This window comes from Anabrus simplex, chromosome 6 (assembly GCF_040414725.1).
Source record: "Anabrus simplex isolate iqAnaSimp1 chromosome 6, ASM4041472v1, whole genome shotgun sequence".
Taxonomy (NCBI): Eukaryota; Metazoa; Arthropoda; class Insecta; order Orthoptera; family Tettigoniidae; genus Anabrus; species Anabrus simplex.
In genome coordinates, this window is record NC_090270.1 from 160,569,323 (window position 1) to 160,590,482 (window position 21,160).

General features: G+C 40.0%; 1 protein-coding gene across 1 annotated transcript in view; it reads left to right on the forward strand.

Moving 5' to 3' along the window:
- The window catches only part of LOC136875911 (uncharacterized), a 469,584-nt gene that overhangs the window by 285,373 nt on the left and 163,051 nt on the right, over positions 1-21,160 (forward strand). The window contains exons 8-9 of the mRNA XM_068228250.1: positions 13,224-13,416; positions 18,370-18,510. Coding sequence (XP_068084351.1) covers positions 13,224-13,416; positions 18,370-18,510 — 334 coding nt within the window. The remainder of the gene's footprint in view (positions 1-13,223; positions 13,417-18,369; positions 18,511-21,160) is intronic.

Sequence of the window (21,160 nt, forward strand, 5' to 3'; positions counted from 1 at the left end):
GATGGAGATTTTCCACAGCCGTCCAAACTGAAAATAAATAATGATACAATTCAGCATATTTCATTGCTCTAGCACATGACTTTAAAAGAACTTTGTACTACAGACACACTGGCACCAGAACATTTGCAGAAATTCATTGAAAGGTCCCTTTTGTTGTGGGATCAGTAGAACTATACATGAGGCCAATTTCTTGCTATACCTGTTACCTGGCACTTTTGAAAACTATACTCCTTGAGACCACTTTAAAATCTGCTACTTCTGGTAAGTTGACACTATTAATTGAAAATTTTAGTATTCTGTTAACCCCTTAAGCAGGGAGCTCGGTACACACCGGCTCACTCCCAGGTGGGGAGCATTTTTCCTGATTGAAGAAAATATTTAATTTCTTCATTAAAAACAATATTAGACTAAAATGAACTATTGAAGGGCCCTAAGGGAAATATTTACTTGAATATAATGTATTTTGTTACCGTGTTTTTGTGGTAGTTATGCGTGAAAGAAGGTGCGGGTGTGAACGGGTCTCAAGCTACGAAATTATAGTGCATGTAAAATTAACAAGGTTATATTTTCTTTTCCAAATAAAGAAATAACAATCATGGCAGGTACAGAGTAGCAAGGCAATAAAAATACAATTACAATATTTACAGGATTTGGGCTTCGAGCCCCAGCCTCACACTTCTTGAGCAATTAGCCCAGTTTTACCCCAAACACAAGTTTCAACAGAGGGGCAGAAAACCCCATTCATGCCTAGGAGCACTTGCTCCAAAATACACAGTAAGGCCTCCTTGAGGCGCGCAGAAAACAAAATTTTCGGGAAAAGAGCAACTTGCTCTCAAAATTCAGGCCTGTCAAAGGCCACACCTAATTCCACCTTCAAGCTGTCCTCCAAGGACATATACACAGGGGTAAAATACCCAACCTACTGAGGTCTATTAAATGAGAAGAAGGTTAATTACATGACCTCTAAAATAACAATTAGAGAAGAGGCGATCTGCACTCCTAATGCATTTGTTTTTAAAACATAATCTGGCTCTAGGCCACTAATGCAAGGGCTAATCCCATACTACAGAGGTGACTTTAGAAAAGAACAATTTGCTTTACGTTAACGAAGAATAGGTTGAGACAAATAAGTTCACCTCAAAACAATATGATTGGGAGCTCGAGAGGGTTAAGCACTCTCTATCCCGATATGCAGTTTAAAGATAGAATAGATACATTTTAAGGAAGGTTACATTATGGAAAAACTTTGGACCCACCCCGAGAGTTAAACTGCTGAGCTAGCAAAGAAAGAAGTTATTAATCGGCCATTACCTTGTTGTTGACCGCTGCCGAAGAAAGAGGCGCTTCCCGCCCCCTGCTATGTACTTTACACACTGAAAGATGGAACAGAAGTGGCGCAGAGACCCTCAAATCAGCAGTTTATATACTCTCGCGGAAAGTTCGAGGCGTTTCAGGAAGGAAAACACCCGCCCACAATCTTTTTATTGGTGGATAACGAAAACCCCTACACAAGATGAAGAAGAAACACATTATTGGTGGAAAATTAATTTAAGAAATTCGGGATTGGCTAAATTCAAAACAAGGGGAAAGAAAGAGTTAATATTGCCAACTTAAACAATGACTGAAAGAAATTTAGCAAAGAACAAACTTTTGAAATTAAATTTTCTCCAAAAAAACAGTTCTTTCACTCCGCACGAGGGTGCACTATTGTTGATCTTCAGTAGTGTCCTCTAGAAGAGAAAGTTCACACTTCTTACTACAAGCAAAACAAAAATACGTCGAAAATGACACAGTTCAAAAACTCCAAAATTTCCAGGTAGTGACATCTTCTGAGAAAGCAGAAAATTAATACCGTAGGTAAAGTTCAGACTTCCTCCAGCAGAGGAGTTTCAACTGGCGCACATTTTAAATTAGCGGCGTGGAGGTGTACCGCCCGGTACAGACCTCCCCCCCCAAAAGTTCCTCCAGGGGTGACACATGCAATTTGTTTGGAAACAAGATCCAAGTTTTGATGTTGATATGGAGATTAATTGCAGAAGTATTTATAGGATTTTCTTAATGTGGTTTGATTCAGTTTCAAAATTTTTGTTGTGACTGGCGAAGTAAAGTCTTTATGTTTGTAGAAGTTGAACTCAGAAGGAAAACTTTAGTTTTAAAGTTGAGGAAAAATTTTCTAAGTCCACCAGATATTGTTGTTGAATTCTCAGGTATAGTAATTGCTGATAGTAACTGTCCATGTAGTTGATGTTGATTAAGTTGGATGGCCAGACCGGCCATTGCGGCTTGCGTCCAAAGGCGGCCGCTCGGACCCCACAAGTACCCTGAGATACCGCTCGCCCGCACTATGAGGGGAGCAGTGGTGTTGAAGCACGCCGCGCCCGCGGTGAACATATACAGGCTGCGGGCAAGTAGTAGGTCGTGCGCCGCACATCAGCCTTGGCCGGGAGGAGAGCTCCGGCTCGCCGTGCACATGTCGTCCTCGCTGGGGTCGAGGGGGCCCTTCCTCTATCCCAGTCGCGGCACGGCGCCGCGCGGCTGCGGGGGCACTGAAACATTAAAACTAGGCGGCAGAATTTGTTGGACCATCATCTTTTTTGAGGGCACAGGCTTGTGGAGAGGTTGAGGGGCCAGCGGCGTGCAGATATCCATGGCATTAATTAAGCCACTGTGTAGAGTGGAGCAGGAGACGGGAGCGTGGTAATGGCTGTGGCAAGGACAGGATGGCAGTTTAACGGTTCGGGGCAGGTTTCACCAAAATGCTTACAAATAAAACAAAATACTATAGAAGGGGCAGAAAGCCTTAAGAGTGAAACTCAAAAAAAAAATATAACCTTCATATTCCTTTCAAGATAATATGAGGCAAGTTAGCACAGAAATTATACAGGTTTCACCTGCGACAAGTGAACCCTAAATATCCTCTCGGTGGCTGGATTGCTTAATAACAACGTAACCGGCGTAAGGAAATCGAGAATGACACACGGCCCATGGAATCTGGGGGCAAGCTTTCCCGCGGGAACAAAATTCTTGACCATTACTTGGTCACCTACCTTCAAAGGGGTGGGTCTCCGTCTACGATCATACCTTTCCCTAACCTTTTCATGAGACACTGTAAGATTGGCTTTAGCCTTCTTCCAAAGATCTTTAATGTTGTCCGGATCTATTGTCTCAGGTAGAATGTCACTCAGGGACCAGAGGTTAGAGAGCGGCGTGTTGGGAACAAACTTGAACATCAAAGAGGCTGGAGTAAATTTATGTGATTCATGAACCGCCGAATTCAAAGCAAAAGCTAACCAATGCAGGGACGTGTCCCACCTGGAATGATCTTCATGATGATAGGCAATAAGCGCGGACCTGAGATTACGGTTAACCCATTCAGCCAGAGATGGTTGAGGGTAATAAGCAGAAGTAGTTACATGAGAGATGGACAAGTCAAAACAGAATTTACGAAAAAGATTTGATGTGAACGCCTTAGCATTATCAGACACAATATATTGGCACGGACCAAAAGAGGCAAAAATAGAATTTAAGCAAGTAATGGTGGACTGAGCGGTAGCCAGCTTAGTCAGAAATAACCAGGAAAATCTTGTGAAACCATCTACGCATACAAAGATGAACTTGTTGGCATTTCCCTTTGACTGGGGGAAGGGTCCTACATAATCAATATACAGGCATTCCATGGGGCGCAACGCTTGATGCGAAGACAGAAGGCCTACCTTGGTGGACATGGTTGGTTTACTGAGCAAACAAGATTTACAAGCTTTTACTAGTTCACGGATTTCACCGTCCATACCCTTCCAGATGAACCTTTCACGAATCTTTTCACGAGTTTTAAAGATACCAAGATGCCCTCCTAATGGGGTCTCATGATAATACTTGTAGATCATAGGTACAAGAACAGCTGGAACGACAACTTTCATCATCTTATCATGCCTCGATGGGCAACATAAAACACCATTCCTCAGAACATAAGGGACAACATGTTCCCCAGAAGAAAGGGTTTCCATTATCGGAGCCAGCGTCGGATCTTCACGTTGGTATTTCTCGATATCCCTAAAGAGCATGGGAGCATCTGTTAAGATGGCATTAACATCAGATAGCATGGACTCGGGAGGAGATGAACTATCGACCGGTTCATGGTTCTCAACGTCGTTGGAAAACATACAGCTGAGTCCATCAGCAACAACATTTTCGGTACCTCTGATATGCCGAACATCGAATTGGAAGGCAGAAATACGGATGGCCCAACGGGCTATATGACCAGTACGACGCGGCCTACCTACTGTAAGACCCAGCTTAAGGCTTGATTATCTGTCTCCAGGTCGAATTTGACATGTTCCAGATAGAGACGGAACTTCTCTAAGGCAAATAAGACTGCCAACCCTTCGAGCTCATAGATAGAATACTTGGCTTCTTGAGCCGATAGAGTCCTAGATGCATAGGCGATGGGTCGCCTCCCTAGTTCAGTCTCTTGAAGAAGGACTGCAGCTACTGCTGACGACGACGCGTCGGTTTGGACGATGAATTTCTTCGAGAAATCAGGCATAGCAAGTACAGGGGCATTACAGAGAGCTAATTTAAGATCTTCAAAAGCGGCTTGTTGAGAAGGTCCCCACTCGAATTTGATGCCTTTCCTACGAAGAAGGTTTAAGGGCGCCGCTCTATTAGCGAAGTTAGGAATAAACTTCCTGAAGAAATTGACCATACCAATGAACCTGGCGATACCTTTAACGTCCTTGGGAGGTTTAAAATCACGGATGGCCTGTGTTCTGGAATGATCGACGGCAACACCATCAGGTGACACAATATGCCCTAGGAATGACATAGAAGGCTTAGCAAAGGCCACCTTGGACAACTTGACAGTTAACCCAGCCTTACGAAGGCGATTGAGAACTTCTCGCAGATGATCTAAATGTTCTTCAAAGGTCTCCGAAAATACGACGACATCATCCAAGTAGTGATACAAGTACTCAAATTTGATGTCGGAGAAGACCCTATCTAGCAGCCTAGTGAGTACAGCTGCTCCCGTGGGGAGCCCAAAAGGCACGCGGTTGTATTCGTATAAGTTCCAGTCCGTGGCAAACGCTGTAAGATGTTTAGACTCTTCGGCAAGGGGAATTTGATTATAGGCCTGATTCAAGTCCAAGATAGTAAAGAACTTGGCCTTACGAAACCATGAAAAACAAGAATGAAGGTCAGGAAGGGGCACAGATTGCAACACCACCTTCCGATTGAGAGCCCTATAACCAATGACAGGCCTGAAGCCTCCTTGGGGTTTCGGGACTAGAAAAATAGGCGAAGAATACGCCGACTTAGAGGGCCTAATAATACCATCCTTCAAGGTGGAGATAGCCTATATGGTGGAAAACGGACAGGAATCGAATCCGTGACCTCAATTTTGTATTCAATAAGGTCAGTAACACCAAGAGTATCCGAGAACACCTCTGGAAATGACTGACATAATTTACGAATACTCTCAGCCTGCTCCTCAGGTAGATGTCTAAGGTCTAACAACATCTCATCCTGGGTAGGCGAAATAGATGAACATGATACAGAATTACACTTTAACAAGGGAATTTTACAATTGGACGCAAATTTGAATGTGCACGACCTACTCTGGAGATCGAGCACAAGACCAGTGTAAGAAATGAAGTCAGCTCCCAATATAATGGGGCAAGACAAGTGCTTAGCCACAAACAATTTGATTTTCCATGTAAATTTAAAAATACGAATTTTGACATTTACAGAACCTAGGATTTCCAGTGGAGATGAATTAGCCGAAACATATTGAACAGGAGATGAGACATAGTCAGGTAGTTTACAAACAGATTTCAATTTTGAATACCATTGGTCCGAAATAATTGAACAAACACTGCCTGAATCTAATAGAGCTGTTATAGGCTCGTTATTTAACTCAATCTTAAGAAAAGGAACAGGTGCGGTGGGATCCGCCGCAATCCTAAGACATTCTTTGGGGCATTCGAAAGATGAATTTGAAGATAGAACATTCCCTGAATTTTCGACCTGTTTACCAGGGGCTGAGCCTCGGGAAGAGGGATTAGTCGACTCAGCCGAAGCCACTAGTCATTTTTTATTATTGGCATTGGTGGAGTTTGCACCAGAAGTTGAGCAGGAGGGGGTGCTATTTGAATTTGGGCAATTTTTGGCGATATGTGAGAAAGCCCCACATTTAAAACAGCCTTGTGATGAACCGGCCCCATTCCTTGTCCCACTCGGCTTGATCAGTGGACACTTATTGCGCAGATGGTCGGGCGACCCGCAAGCATAACATTTACGAGGTGTGACTGGTCGGCGAGGTGGAGGCCGAAGATTACTAAAAGAGGGAGGGGGTTCTTTCGCGACACGCAAAGAGTTGGCGTATCTAACTCCTTCCGCTGAGACGGCCAATGCTTCAAGTTCAGAGAAGGTTTGCGGGCACGCCGCGAAACACAAATATGACCTATAGGATGGTGAAATTCCTTCCACAATAGCTTGTACAATCTGATCCTCAGGGAAGTGAAGAGCAAACACCCTAGTATAGAACTTAATATCTTGGATGAAATCTGCCAAGTTTTCATCCAAGCGCTGTACCCGATAATAGTACTTCTGAATAAGGGAGGACCCCTCCCTGGCCGGGATGAAGTTAGCTAGCAAGTGGGCGTGGAAGTCTTCAATCGATGATTGCTCGGCAATGGCTCTAACTATTTTGTCTGAGAGAATACCTATTGCATAGGGATAGATAATTTGCAAAATTTGACATGGAGAAAGAGAAAACACAAGAGCATGATCCTGAAATTCAACTAAAAATCTTAAAAATGAAATTACGTCACTGGTGGTATTAACGGAAAACTTAGAGATACCTCTGAGCAACATTGCCAATGGATGAGGCAAGCTGCTAAACCCGGGTGACATAGTAGGTAAAGGTTTCAATGGCAAGGAAGTTAATTCAGAACGTATATTATACAACGATGCACGGCGTTCAGACTCGTTGTCCAATGGGGCAGAGATAGTTTGAGCGGCAACGGTTATCCTATTGGCTTCTCCCTTAGGAGGCTCTTCCCCGCTACCTACATTCATCGTGGTGGTTTGATCAATTTTGGGAGGAACTTCCCCAGTTAACAATTGAGTGACCTTGCTAGATAATTCAGAAATACTTTCAAGCAACATACTAGCTTCCTTCCTCTGAACGTCATTCAACTTCAGAGACAACAGATCGTTAACTCTATTTGAAAAATGATATAGCCTGGCTTGCACACGCTTAATTTGATTAGGAGAAGGATCATTTTCGTCAAAAAAACTAACTACCGATGCTAGCCCAGTAGTATTCTCGGTGATCGTGGAAAGAGAGTCGTCAATTTCTTTCTCTCCCAAATTGGGGATGGAAATGGGCAAATCAAGGGACTCTCTAAGCTTGTTGGTGTCTATCGCAACCGTGCCTCCAGATTGCACATTTCTGATAGTTAACTCATAGATCAACTCCTCCTTGCGCAAATAGTTAAGATGGAGAACATCGCGAGGGCTGGGCATGATGACAGAACAATTTTGAAAAAATCAGAAAATTCCAGCAACTGAGAAAATTGTTAGAGTTTGAATCAAAGCAATGTTTAGCCGTCAAAAGGGGCTAAATTGAGACCCATTCAACCACGCTCTGCTACCACTTGTTACCGTGTTTTTGTGGTAGTTATGCGTGAAAGAAGGTGCGGGTGTGAACGGGTCTCAAGCTACGAAATTATAGTGCATGTAAAATTAACAAGGTTATATTTTCTTTTCCAAATAAAGAAATAACAATCATGGCAGGTACAGAGTAGCAAGGCAATAAAAATACAATTACAATATTTACAGGATTTGGGCTTCGAGCCCCAGCCTCACACTTCTTGAGCAATTAGCCCAGTTTTACCCCAAACACAAGTTTCAACAGAGGGGCAGAAAACCCCATTCATGCCTAGGAGCACTTGCTCCAAAATACACAGTAAGGCCTCCTTGAGGCGCGCAGAAAACAAAATTTTCGGGAAAAGAGCAACTTGCTCTCAAAATTCAGGCCTGTCAAAGGCCACACCTAATTCCACCTTCAAGCTGTCCTCCAAGGACATATACACAGGGGTAAAATACCCAACCTACTGAGGTCTATTAAATGAGAAGAAGGTTAATTACATGACCTCTAAAATAACAATTAGAGAGGAGGCGATCTGCACTCCTAATGCATTTGTTTTTAAAACATAATCTGGCTCTAGGCCACTAATGCAAGGGCTAATCCCATACTACAGAGGTGACTTTAGAAAAGAACAATTTGCTTTACGTTAACGAAGAATAGGTTGTGACAAATAAGTTCACCTCAAAACAATATGATTGGGAGCTCGAGAGGGTTAAGCACTCTCTATCCCGATATGCAGTTTAAAGATAGAATAGATACATTTTAAGGAAGGTTACATTATGGAAAAACTTTGGACCCGCCCCGAGAGTTAAACTGCTGAGCTAGTAAAGAAAGAAGTTATTAATCGGCCATTACCTTGTTGTTGACCGCTGCCGAAGAAAGAGGCGCTTCCCGCCCCCTGCTGTGTACTTTACACACTGAAAGATGGAACAGAAGTGGCGCAGAGACCCTCAAATCAGCAGTTTATATACTCTCGCGGAAAGTTCGAGGCGTTTCAGGAAGGAAAACACCCGCCCACAATCTTTTTATTGGTGGATAACGAAAACCCCTACACAAGATGAAGAAGAAACACATTATTGGTGGAAAATTAATTTAAGAAATTCGGGATTGGCTAAATTCAAAACAAGGGGAAAGAAAGGGTTAATATTGCCAACTTAAACAATGACTGAAAGAAATTTAGCAAAGAACAAACTTTTGAAATTAAATTTTCTCCAAAAAAACAGTTCTTTCACTCCGCACTAGGGTGCACTATTGTTGATCTTCAGTAGTGTCCTCTAGAAGAGAAAGTTCACACTTCTTACTACAAGCAAAACAAAAATACGTCGAAAATGACACAGTTCAAAAACTCCAAAATTTCCAGGTAGTGACATCTTCTGAGAAAGTAGAAAATTAATACCGTAGGTAAAGTTCAGACTTCCTCCAGCAGAGGAGTTTCAACTGGCGCACATTTTAAATTAGCGGCGTGGAGGTGTACCGCCCGGTACATATTTAATTGTTGAAAAATCCTATTATTTTAATTTTTCAGTACTTTGTGCAAGAACAAACTAACTGCTTTCACACTGCGATATCGTGGTTGCTTCTTCCTAATAGGAAAGGCTGGTTTTTGTTTATACAGTAACTTTTACCTGAATATTTTAGGCAGTTTACTAACAAAATCTGCCTGGAAATAAATGTTTCTGCATATGTAAATTGTAGCTTTACAAAGTTTACATGTAACTTACATAAAACTTTTACAATGGAATAAATTATAATACTCACGAAATTTTCTGTTATGTTGGTTAGCGCTTTTGAGGGATGAAGTTTATATACCTACAATTCATAAGTGACACACATGGACTATATTACTCTACACTACAGGTAATATTTACAGTCTGCACCGTGTTATGCCTTTTACAGCTGTTCATTATTATACACACGGAAGCAGATAATGTTATATAAACTGTCTCGGCTACACATAATATGCATGATTCCATTACAAAATGTGATCGTGTTCTTGGGAAGTATGAATGGTTCACATCAATTGACACTGCCATCAGGGGTATAAGCTTCGGAAAATTTTGCCAACACATGGTCAAACACTGTATTTATCTTGTACATTTTGGGAAGAATGTGTCCATTATTCGCCTCATTGTCAGAGATATGTAAAATGCAGTGTAGAAAAATATAATAATAATAATAATAATAATAATAATAATAATAATAATAATAATAATAATAATATTGACTTTACGTCCCACTAACTACTTTTACGGCTTTCAGAAATGCTGAGGTGCTGAAATTTAGTCCTGCAGGAGTTCTTTTGGATGCTAGTAAATCTACTGACAAGAGGCTGACGTATTTGAGCACCTTCAAATACCACCGGTCTGAGCCAGAATCGAACCTGCCAAGTTGGGGTCAGAAGGCCGGCCAGTGCCTCAAATGTCTCAGCCACTCAGCCTGGTGAAAAAAAAATCTCTTCTGTGTTATCAGCTCATAGAAAATAGGCGTAGTGAACAATTTATTGCGAGAAATATAGTGTTCCTCTACAGGCCCCCGCGGCAACAGTATGGTCATAAGAAGCTTTATTTCATCCTTATTTTTTTGGACCCGGTCTTGATCTCGACTCCCTTGTTTCATCTTGCTAAACTGGGTTTTATGTGCGATTTCTTGCTGGGCATCATTTGTCTGTTCAGCTATGTTCTGGCATAACTCGTCAGAAAAAATAAATAAAATATTTTGCTCGGTTTTGTTTTCCCTAAAATCTCTCCCTTTACATCACGATGGAATTTTAGATCAATGTCTGACCTTCTTTGTCCAGTTGATGAAGAACTAGCACTGGTTGGATTGTAATCAGTACTATTGTTATCACTGTCACTGTCATGGTCGCTACTAGAAATGGAATCGAACACGACTTTTTCGCGACTGCTGAACATTCGTATCAGCTGGGCCCGAACCCTGTACATTTAACCTTACAGTATTAATTCCAGGTAAGTTCCTGTCACTTATGAATTCCCCTTCAGCAGAACTTACTTCACTATGATCACTATTCTCCCCACTAAATATTTCGTTTATCTTCTTCTAACGGCGAGGGCCGGTAATACCTTTTAGACATTTTAGCGGAAAAAATTAAGAAAAAGGATCGAATAGAACCCTGGTCTCTGCAGTTTGGATGGAAATCATGAATTTTGCCTATAGTATGGAACAGATGCGTACGATAATAAATGCTGTGTAACTCATGGTGAACACAAACTCCAGTTGTGAAGGAGGAACTCAACACTGGGGATAATAAATCAGGTCACAGTTCTAAAATGTCATCAAAGAGGTCTGTTGAGTATCATAATCTCTATAAATCCCTATTACAGCAATATTATTGCATCCATTTTCAAGGGACGATTAGGCGATGAGCGTAAGCTTCAGCGCGAGGCTACTGGGCTTTAGATCGTTCTTGCCCGTACGTAAGCTGCGTTCTTTATGATGCAACTCATGGATGACACACTGGTATTAGGAGAACATAGTTGAAAAAATTCACATCAGAAGGCAGACTCATCCAGAATATGCTCCTGAGAAAGAAATAAACCTCTGCAGGCAGGCAGTTGAGAAAAGAAATATAATTAGAATCGGCGGATATATCCGCGTTCCCCGCCGAGCAAGTGACTTGTAGCCGCGGATCTCGCCGCATCGCCTACCGAACGTGTTAACATAGTATTGATTAAGTATCAAGCTCATCTGTAGTAGTATCATTCGAGTTTGATACCTCTTGTGTATCAAAAGTATTGAGAAGTCATCTCTAATTCTGAGCTTTGCTTAAATGTGCATAATATGGTGTATAAAATTTATAACATTGCCCAGTACTATGGTCAAGTCCATCAGGCGTGTTGAGGTGAGCTGCCCACTTGGTATGTGCTGCGCAAGCTGTCTGGGCTGAGTGGGACTCAGCTGTACGACAACAGCCAGAGCAAACACAGGGGCAAGTGTGGTGGAGAGAACAGTGTTCGTATCTGCCAGAGTGGAAAAGAGCATGTGAATCTTGAAACTCGTTACATATCGCATTTACTTTTCTCAGTGTATATTCACAACTATTGATTCTTTGCACTATCAGTTCATTTGATCTGATTTTTCAGTTTTAAATAAATGAAAATGGCATATGGCTTTTAGTGCCGGGAGTGTCCGAGGACATGTTTGGCTTGCCAGGTGCAGATCTTTCTATTTGAAGCCTGTAGGTGACCTGTGCGTCATAATGAGGATCAAATGATGATGAAGACAACACATTTAGATTCAGATTTAGATTCAGCTGACTCACAACAGACAGTGCGCACTTATGGATCAGTGAGACACAATACACACACGGCTAACTAGCGGGACACTGAACACTGGCAGGGAGCCGAACTTCCGCTGCAGCAAGACATACAGAGTGATGGCACACTGAAAGAATTGTACGCAGTCACAGACTCTTGCACTCAGCTCATTTGAAAATAATACCAACTAAATAATAGACGTTTTTATTCTCAGTGTTAAAAAGGTAGTCAAAACATAATTCCAAAGTATCTAGCTTGTAAGTAGGTAGGCTATTAGGTTATTCTATTTACCATATTAGTTTAATCAATCAGTATTTTTATAATTGACATTCAACAATTAATTAAACTCAGCTCTCCTAGCCTACCCGCCTGGCAGAGTGGCTCAGATGGTTGAGGCCTGGCCTTCTGACCCCAACTTGGAAGGTTCGATCCTGGCTCAGTCCGGTGGTATTTGAAGGTGCTGAAATACATCAGCCTTGTGTTGGTAGATTTACTGGCATGTAAAAGAACACCTGCAGGACTAAATTTTGTGACCTTGGTGTCTCCGAAAACCATAAAAGTAGTTAGTGGGATGTAAAGCCAATAACATTATTATCTAGCCTACCCTATGACTATGAGTCACGCTCATGACCACTTTAAATTGTCTGTTTTATATTGGGAAGAACCGCTCGGTATTCTCTCAGTTTGTATGTCACGTCGTTGCATACTTCAATAATCGAATCATGAGATCACCAGTGTATGTGGACAGTGAGCCGACTGATTCAATAGCTTAAATTAAAAGATGTTTAATCTAAAAACCAATGGGCTACTGTACATCTCAGGCAGCCTATACAAAATATGATGATTTGCTGAAAAAAAATACATTTTCAAAGACAACTGAGCTAGTTGGCCGTGCGTTTAGGGTGTCGTAGCTAGGAGCTTGCATTCGGGGGATGGTGGATTTGAATCCTACCGTTGTCAGCCATTAAGATGGTTTTCTGTGGTTTCTTATTTTCACACCAGACAAATGCTGGTGCTGTACCTTAATTAAGGCCATGGCCACTTCCTTTCCACTTCTAGTTCTTTCCTATCTCATCGTCGCCGTAAGACCTACCTGTGTCGATGCAACGTAAAGCAACTTATTTGATTATATTTAATATGTAGGCTACTTATTGTGCACACAGGTATTTTTACATCTCAAGATTTAGTTTTTAAGTTCTAGTGAATAATTTCATAATCAATAAAGAATTAAGATTGTAATTATGTGTTTTGTTTTAGTGAATCTGTTCGGATGTTCCAATAAGATATAATTTTATTTTCAGATGTAGGAGTTCATCAGGTCTTGGTGCTTTATATTCAGTTCTGTTAAGGGAGCACAATCGCATTGCCACAGCTCTCTCCACTATCAACAAGCACTGGATTGATGAGAAGTTGTTCCAGGAAGCTCGTCGAATATTGATTGCTCAAATCCAGCATATCACATACAAGGAATTCTTACCAATTGTTCTTGAGGGAGTAAGTACTGATGCAAAAAAACTGAGAAAGATTTTCACTTGAGCTCATCACAATGTAATTGCATGCACTCCATTTCATAATGTAGATATACATGGATATTATTTTATAATATGAATAAGAAGTAAATTTTCTCATATGGATATTTTACCCAATTTGCATTTACATCAAAATCTTCTGATAAATCAGTCAATCAATCAGTCATCATTGGTCTGAATTTAGAGCTGCTGCCCAGGTGGCAGATTCCCTATCATAAGATACCTAGTATTCTCTTAACCCTGGAGTGGTCGCAATGGGTCTATGAGACCCGGGCGGACATACTTATTTGTGTTCCTGTTGTTGGAATGCACTGAGCACTTCCCCATCCCTGGTAGCTTCTTGGCTCCCAACCTTCAACCAAACACAGTAGCGCGCTCTCAGTTGCCTTGGAAATTTTGCGCGTACAGGCTGTTCAGGGTCTCGCAGACCCAGTGCGACTGTTAACGTTGACTTTTTTTTGTCAAACTTCGCATTGTTAGTTTATTACACTTTTTCTTCCGTGTAACAATGGATGAAGCTAAGTCTGCCTGGATTCGTTCCATATTGGAGGAATCTGAAAATGAAGAAGCTCTTAGTCATTTCTGCTCGACAAACAAAGAGGAAGACATCCTTCATCTGTGCCGAGGGCCAAAATTTCATTTACGGAGAACATGGACAATTTCTCTGCAGAATGTGCATAGAAATTGATCAAAGTGATGTTTCCCTGTACTTAGATTTGTTTCTAAAACTAATTTGATTTTGATGCTATGAATTATGATACATAATTCACACATACCTAAAAAAAATCCATATTTTTGTACCAATAGTTCAAGTGTGAAATTCTCAAAAATATGTTTTATTAAGACTGTGTAGAAAATAGATGAAAGTGTTGCTTTGTGCATGTAGATGCAGGAAAAAATGAAAACAATGATGTGAAATATATTTTACTGTCACCATGTTTTATCTTTCACAAGTTCACAGAAAACTATCAGTTTTTCAGTGTAATTATTAAAATACAATTTTGGTTAACAAACGGGATAGCTAAATATTGTAGTCATGTAAACTGCATTAAAATAAACGAAGTAATGTCCTATAATACTGTAATTGGAAATAAAGTATAAAAATCTAATAGTAAAACTCTGAGAAAAAATGGGTCTGAGAGACCCGGTGCGACCATTAATATTGACAAAACCCATGCGACCACTCCAGGGTTAATTTATTTCAAAGAACTTGCAAATTTATCAAACATTTCCCTTGATAAATTATTCCAATCCCCAATTCCTCTTCCTATAAACAAATATTTGCCCCAACATGTCTCCTTGAATTCCAGCTTTATCTTCATATTATGATCTATCCTACCTTTAAAATCTTATGGCCAAATTTTCAGACATATTCTTCATACATAGAAGAAAATATGTTATGTGGGCATGGGTCCTGAAGCACTTTATTTCCATGTTAGAAGTCATTTTCTACAACTCTACATAGTACGTTAATAATGGGAAATACATAGGAACAGAACGTAGTAGCATACCATATGTAATGGTGTCCAGCCTCCGAAGAGGCCTGGTGCAGGTCTTTTGAGTTGACGCTGTACAGGTGAACTACATGTCTACGTATGAGGATGGGGCCCTACCTATGATGAAAAGGCATACACACCCAACCCTCGAGTCATCAGAATTAACAAATGAAGTTTAAAATTCCTGACCTGGCCAGAAATTGAACCCGGGACCCTTGAATGAAAGGTCAGCACATTAACCGTTTAGCCATGGAGCCACATGAAACTCTTTCTTACATGAAATCTTCAATCTGCTTTCCATTAGCGTTGATACATGCATCAACCTACCATCAGCACATCCAAGATCAATGTGATCTAGTTACTTGCAGTGATCCACAAGGGATACTTTCACCCAGTAATTAAAATTAAGACAACTTTTCTTCTTGGTGAAACTTACAATCTGACTTTTTATCCCATTTGCCACTATACCATTTTCTGTTGTCTATCTCACAACATTGTTGAGGTCTCTATGCAGTCACTTACAATCCTGTAACTACTCTGTACAGAATACCATCATGTGATTGAATGAGTGGCTACATTTCTAGAAAATAGAACTCAAAGAATTAGAGTAGGTAAGGTATTAACTGATCCTGTAACAATGAAGAGGGGATGGGGGTCCTGCAAGGCAGTATTATTGGAGCTGTTTGTTTTTTTATCAAGTTATGAATATGACAAGCAGATTAGAACAGATGTAGAATGCAGCAGTTACGTAGAAATGAAAAGGTTAGCACAGTATAGGCTTGCATGGAGGGCTGCATCAAACTAGGCTATGGACTGATGACTCAAACAACAACAATTAAGTTACCATAGAAGCAACAAGGTCCTTGGGTCACAATACTCAGTCAGGAGTATAAAGACAAGAGAGAGATTCTTGTGTATGTAAATGATATGAATAAAGTATTGGGATGTACAGTAATCCACCAAATATAGAGGCTTGTAGGGACTGAAGTGTGCTTGATTACTCAAAAGGCACAGATAAACATCCATCATTCGACTTGTGAAATGAATTTCATGTTGTTCTCTATATGCTCATGATTCATACATTTCACATCGCAAAATGTTACTTGATTTTTATTTGTTTGATTTTTTGTTTTGCAGAGTTTTTTGCTTACATTTTAAAATGTGCAATTAACAAACATTTTTGAGGATTGGCTTAAAATATCCTGCTCAAATCATTAGGATAACCTGTACACAGGTAATCAGGAGAATATTGTATTAAACAGCCATCAGAGACAAGAAAGCTGATGCAGTAAAATATTTGACTATTTTTAATAACTCTTACTGTCTTGGAGAAATTAAAATCTAATTTATTAAAACTTATGTATGGTAAATACAGCATTAATATTAGAAGTCCTTACCATTCTATTCCAAAGTTCCAAAACAGTAAGTTCCTTTAATAAAATATTGAAAAAGAAGATATTATGATAAATTTGGTCTCATCAACACCAAATGATGTACCTGTCATGATATCATAAAATTTTATATTTAAACAGTCAGTTCTATTTTCTTAAATTCTTTAACTGAACATTTCGTTGTCTAACATTTTGTTTAAAAGAGTAGCTGGAGGAGGACTAGTGCAGTCATCATCATCATCATCATCATTATCAATGTCCCACTCCAGTCGCCCAGATGTGGTTGATTAGTGCAGTAAAAGATACAATTTAAAACATTTTAAATACCACTGCAGATGTTACCAATTGAAGAACTATCAGAGAATACTGGATGTGGTGCTGCATTTGCACTACCAATTGCGATCATAGGAGCAACTGCTCTATTCTCAGCATTTCTTTATAAGGCAGACTCTATAACAAAGACAGGTGGCATCTACCATGGGAGGAAAACTACCTGACTGTGCAGTGTGTAACTTGCAGAAACATTAGGGACAGAACCAATATCTGGCCTCATACCAGAAGAATGAACTAAATGTGTTAAAACCCATACTTGACCAGGAACAGAGCCTGAGGGATTATTCATCTACTAATGTCATTTTGTTTAAAAGCATAGCTGGAGGAGGCCTTTAAGGGGAAGGATCCCATCCCGAGTAAAATCTGTTTAGATAATAAAATTTTGGAAAGAGTCAATGAATTCAATTATCTGGGATACAGTTTATCTTACCAAGGAGAAATTGATATCTCTGCAAAAATAACCAAATTTACCAGAACAACAGGAATCATAAATCATATCATGAAGCCATCGCTTGTCCAAAAACACACTCGCTTATATCTTTATAATACTTTAGCCAGACCAACCCTTTGCTACGGCAGTGAATAAGAGCTCAAGACATTTCCAGAATTATAGCACGTGAAATGATGTTCATGAGCAGAACAGCAGGCTATATGAAATGGGATCGTATAAGAAATGAAGATGTGCTTAAGGGACTGAATGTGAAATCGGTAATCAATTACATCTATGATTACCAAGAAAACTGGAAATGTCATGTTCAAAGGATGGAATCTGAAAGACTACCAAAGGAGATCCTACGCTATCAATCAAGAGGGCAGAGATCTATAGGACATCCAATGAAGCGATGGAAAGAAAATGCAAGACCATAACGGGCCATATGGCCCAGTATTTGGAAGGATGATGATGATGATGATTATGACATAACCTCTCCTGCCTAAATGCCAACCTCACCTTCCCGAGATGAAAAAAACCTGTTCCCACAGATGAGGCCCTGTCGACCGAGTCACTGCGGTATAACCGTTACATCCATTATGGAGGAAATGCTGTAATTTTAGCTAGTCCATTAGCTGAGAGGTGGCAGCCCCACCAATGGTCTTACTTCCTTCAGGCTAGCAACCCGTCGGAAGGACATTTGATTGCTTTCAAGTCTTGCAAAAAGAAAAATGCAAGACCGTAATGGGACACATGGCCCAATACTTGGAAGGATGATGATGATGATGATGATGATGACGATGATGATGATGATGATGATGATGATGATGATGATGATGATGATGATGATGATGATGTCATTCTATGCCATCTCTCCACTAACAGAGCTTCTGAAAGTAGGAAAGATATGAAAATAAAATTGGAATTCAAGAGGACAAATTGAAACAAATATTCATTTATAGGACTAGGAGTAAGGGATTAGAATAAATTATGTTATGTTGGGAAATGTTCAATAAATTTCCAAGTTCTTGGAAAACGTTTAAGGAAAATGTAGGTAAACAACTGAGAGGGAACCTGCCACCTGGGTGACAGGCCTAAATAGGACCATATAATTTCATCTCATCTCATCCCCAATCCCACGTTAGGAGATGGGGGGGTAATGGATAAAAATACATGCAGTACATATAACCTTTACCACTGTAATCACCTCTGTTTCACCTTATCCTTCCACGATAACATATGTGTTTATACTTCTCTTTCTTCATTAGGTGCTACTTGAAAGATCAGATCTGAAGCTGAAGCAACAAGGCTTCTACAGTAGCTACTCCAGTTCCAGCCATGCTGGGACTATCAACAGTGTTGCTTTGTCTGCCCTTCAAGTGTTCCCATTGATGATACCCAGAAATCTTGTAAGTAGTGTGTTATGACATTTGACACTCTTTAGTTTTACTTCATACACAGCAAATTTAAAACTATTAACTACAGTAATGTGTTAGGTTTTTGGAAGGACTGTAAAGTACTTTCCTTCTATAAGTAAAATGATCTTTGAATGATGTTACATTACCATATTTCTCTTCACACTTTGTTATCATCATTTGTGTGCATACACAGGAAATCATAGTTAAGAAATGGACAGAAAACAATCAAATGTACAAATATAAACTATCAAAGATGCTAGGAAGGGGCATACTGTATAATGAAGGCCTCTGCCAACTTGTGTTTTGTTGTTAACAAGTTTTCTATTGAATGTTTCATTTATTGATCCTCTTTTTTTGTTGGTATTAACAAGCTCAGGGATTATAATGCCAAAAAGAGAGAGATGTTCCATCTATTCAATACAATAATAAATTGTTGCAAAAATTAATGTTGCAACATGTTTAATATAGTTTGGGATTGGTTTCGACACATCTCCATGTCATCATCAGCCGGTACAAAAATGGCAAGAAATCAACACACAAAAAACATTAAAGGGTAATTGTAACACTTATGACACTTTCTTAACTTTAAAAGCTCAGGGATTGAAAATTCTGGTGGATGGTAATATCTTTCAAGAAAAAGCTCTAAATATCACCAAAAGGATAGGTGTTGAAAAATGTTTGGGTTTTAATATATGGATTTCTCGGTTTAAGGGGTGTAATGGGCTGGTGTATAAAATGCTCACCAGCAAGAGTGCTGTAGTTGACAGTTTGGCTGGGCAGGAGTGGAAAGTAAATCTTCTGATGCTCGTTGAAGTATATGAACCAATGGACATCTATAACGTGGATGAAACCAGTCTACTTTTTAATTGTTTTCTGGATCACACACTAGCACTTAAAGGAGAAACTTGTCATGGAGGAAGAATTGCAAAGGACTGATTGTTTCAAAGATGGGTTGGACAAGTATATTCCCATCACCATAGGCAAAGCAGCAAAACCAATATATTTTAAGAACATCAAGAAAAGCCAGTGTGGTACTATGCAAACAGTAAAGCCTGGATGACCACAGAAGTTATTTGGATTTTCTTCATGGACTGGATGCTTCTATGGGTGCTCAAGTGAGAAAGATAATTTTGTTTCTAGAAAACTGTGCCACTCACCCACAGGAACTTCCGTTCTTAACCACCCAGCAATGGGGAACATTTGAACGTCGCTTTACACAGCGGACGAAAGTGATTCAGATGTGAGCACTACGAGAACACAGCGATCTCTGTAAAAATTCACTATCTCAACAGTTTAGTTCAGATTATTTCCAAGAGACTCAAAAGAATGTAGTTTACATTCATTAATTTTATATTTACGTTATAGTGTAGTACACCTTGGGAGTGGCGACCCCATTGTAATAATAGCCTATATCTGGTTCATTCATTACATCCCTGACCCGGTCAAAGACTGGATAATAGGTTGTAGGTTTTCATTTTTCATTTTTCATTTTCATATAGTGTAGTAATGGAGAAGAGACCTTCCACATTTTGTATGGAATGGAAGTAACGTTCTTGTATTTACCTGGATTAATTCACAATGCAGTGAAAACTTGGGTAATCGTTGCTTTGGGAACATTGAGCAGAAGAACCAAGAACAATAGTTCAAAGATTCATTTAGCACAAATCCCAGGTTAATGGGACGACTAGTTCATGAGGAGGGCATACACTTTGGCGTGTTTTGACGTCCATTACTTGGCTGCATGAACCACGCTGTCCCATTCCTTATGTTATGCATTCAACCTCACTTTGCTCAATTCAGGCTGGTGTAGTGCTGTTATCGTCTGATTTATTAATACTTTGTTACAGTACTTCTCTTTCATTCAAACTGTACCGTGCCATCCTTCTGCGCCATGCAATATCGCATTTCAAAGCATCAGCATGTTAAGTAAATACAATTCATAAGAGGTTTCAAGGTGTTGAAGGAATTACAGGAATTCTCTCCATATGACATAAACATTCATATCAGTGAAGAGATGGCAATTTATACTATCAATCTACATAAGGAAACATCCTGTATTGAAACATATGCGCTTGAATGCAACAGAAATTTAAACCTACATGCTCTCAACCAGAAAGAGGTCAGACTATTTTAAACACTTTAGAAAAGAAAAAAAAGGAAACACTAATTTGGGCTGATTCATACACATAAGGAAGGCAGAGATCTTCACCTTCAAAGGTATGCCATTTCCATCTGGGCAATTAGATAATTTTACAAGATAGAACAAAATGAAATTAGGGCTGCAGGGGTTTATACCATGCACGGAGGTGAGCAGCTTGTGAAGAAAAGGAGATCTGTACAACAAATGGGGTTCCGCATCAAGGGTTAAGAAATATAAAAGTTATTTCCTATCCCCTGAATCGTACTGTACCAGTGTCCTCCAGCCTGTAGATGCAGTGTTGATTAAATGCTTCAAAGGCACTACCACAAGTAGCTGGTGCAAAGGGCAGTGTGTATGTTGGATGCCAGGAAGGAACTGAAGATGAACTTCAATATTCTACAGGTAATCCACTTTGTTGTGTCAGCGTGATTCCGCGTTTTGCCCATCACAGTTAAACTGTTTTCATAAGTGTGGTTTTTGTCAAAGGAGAGACACCAACAC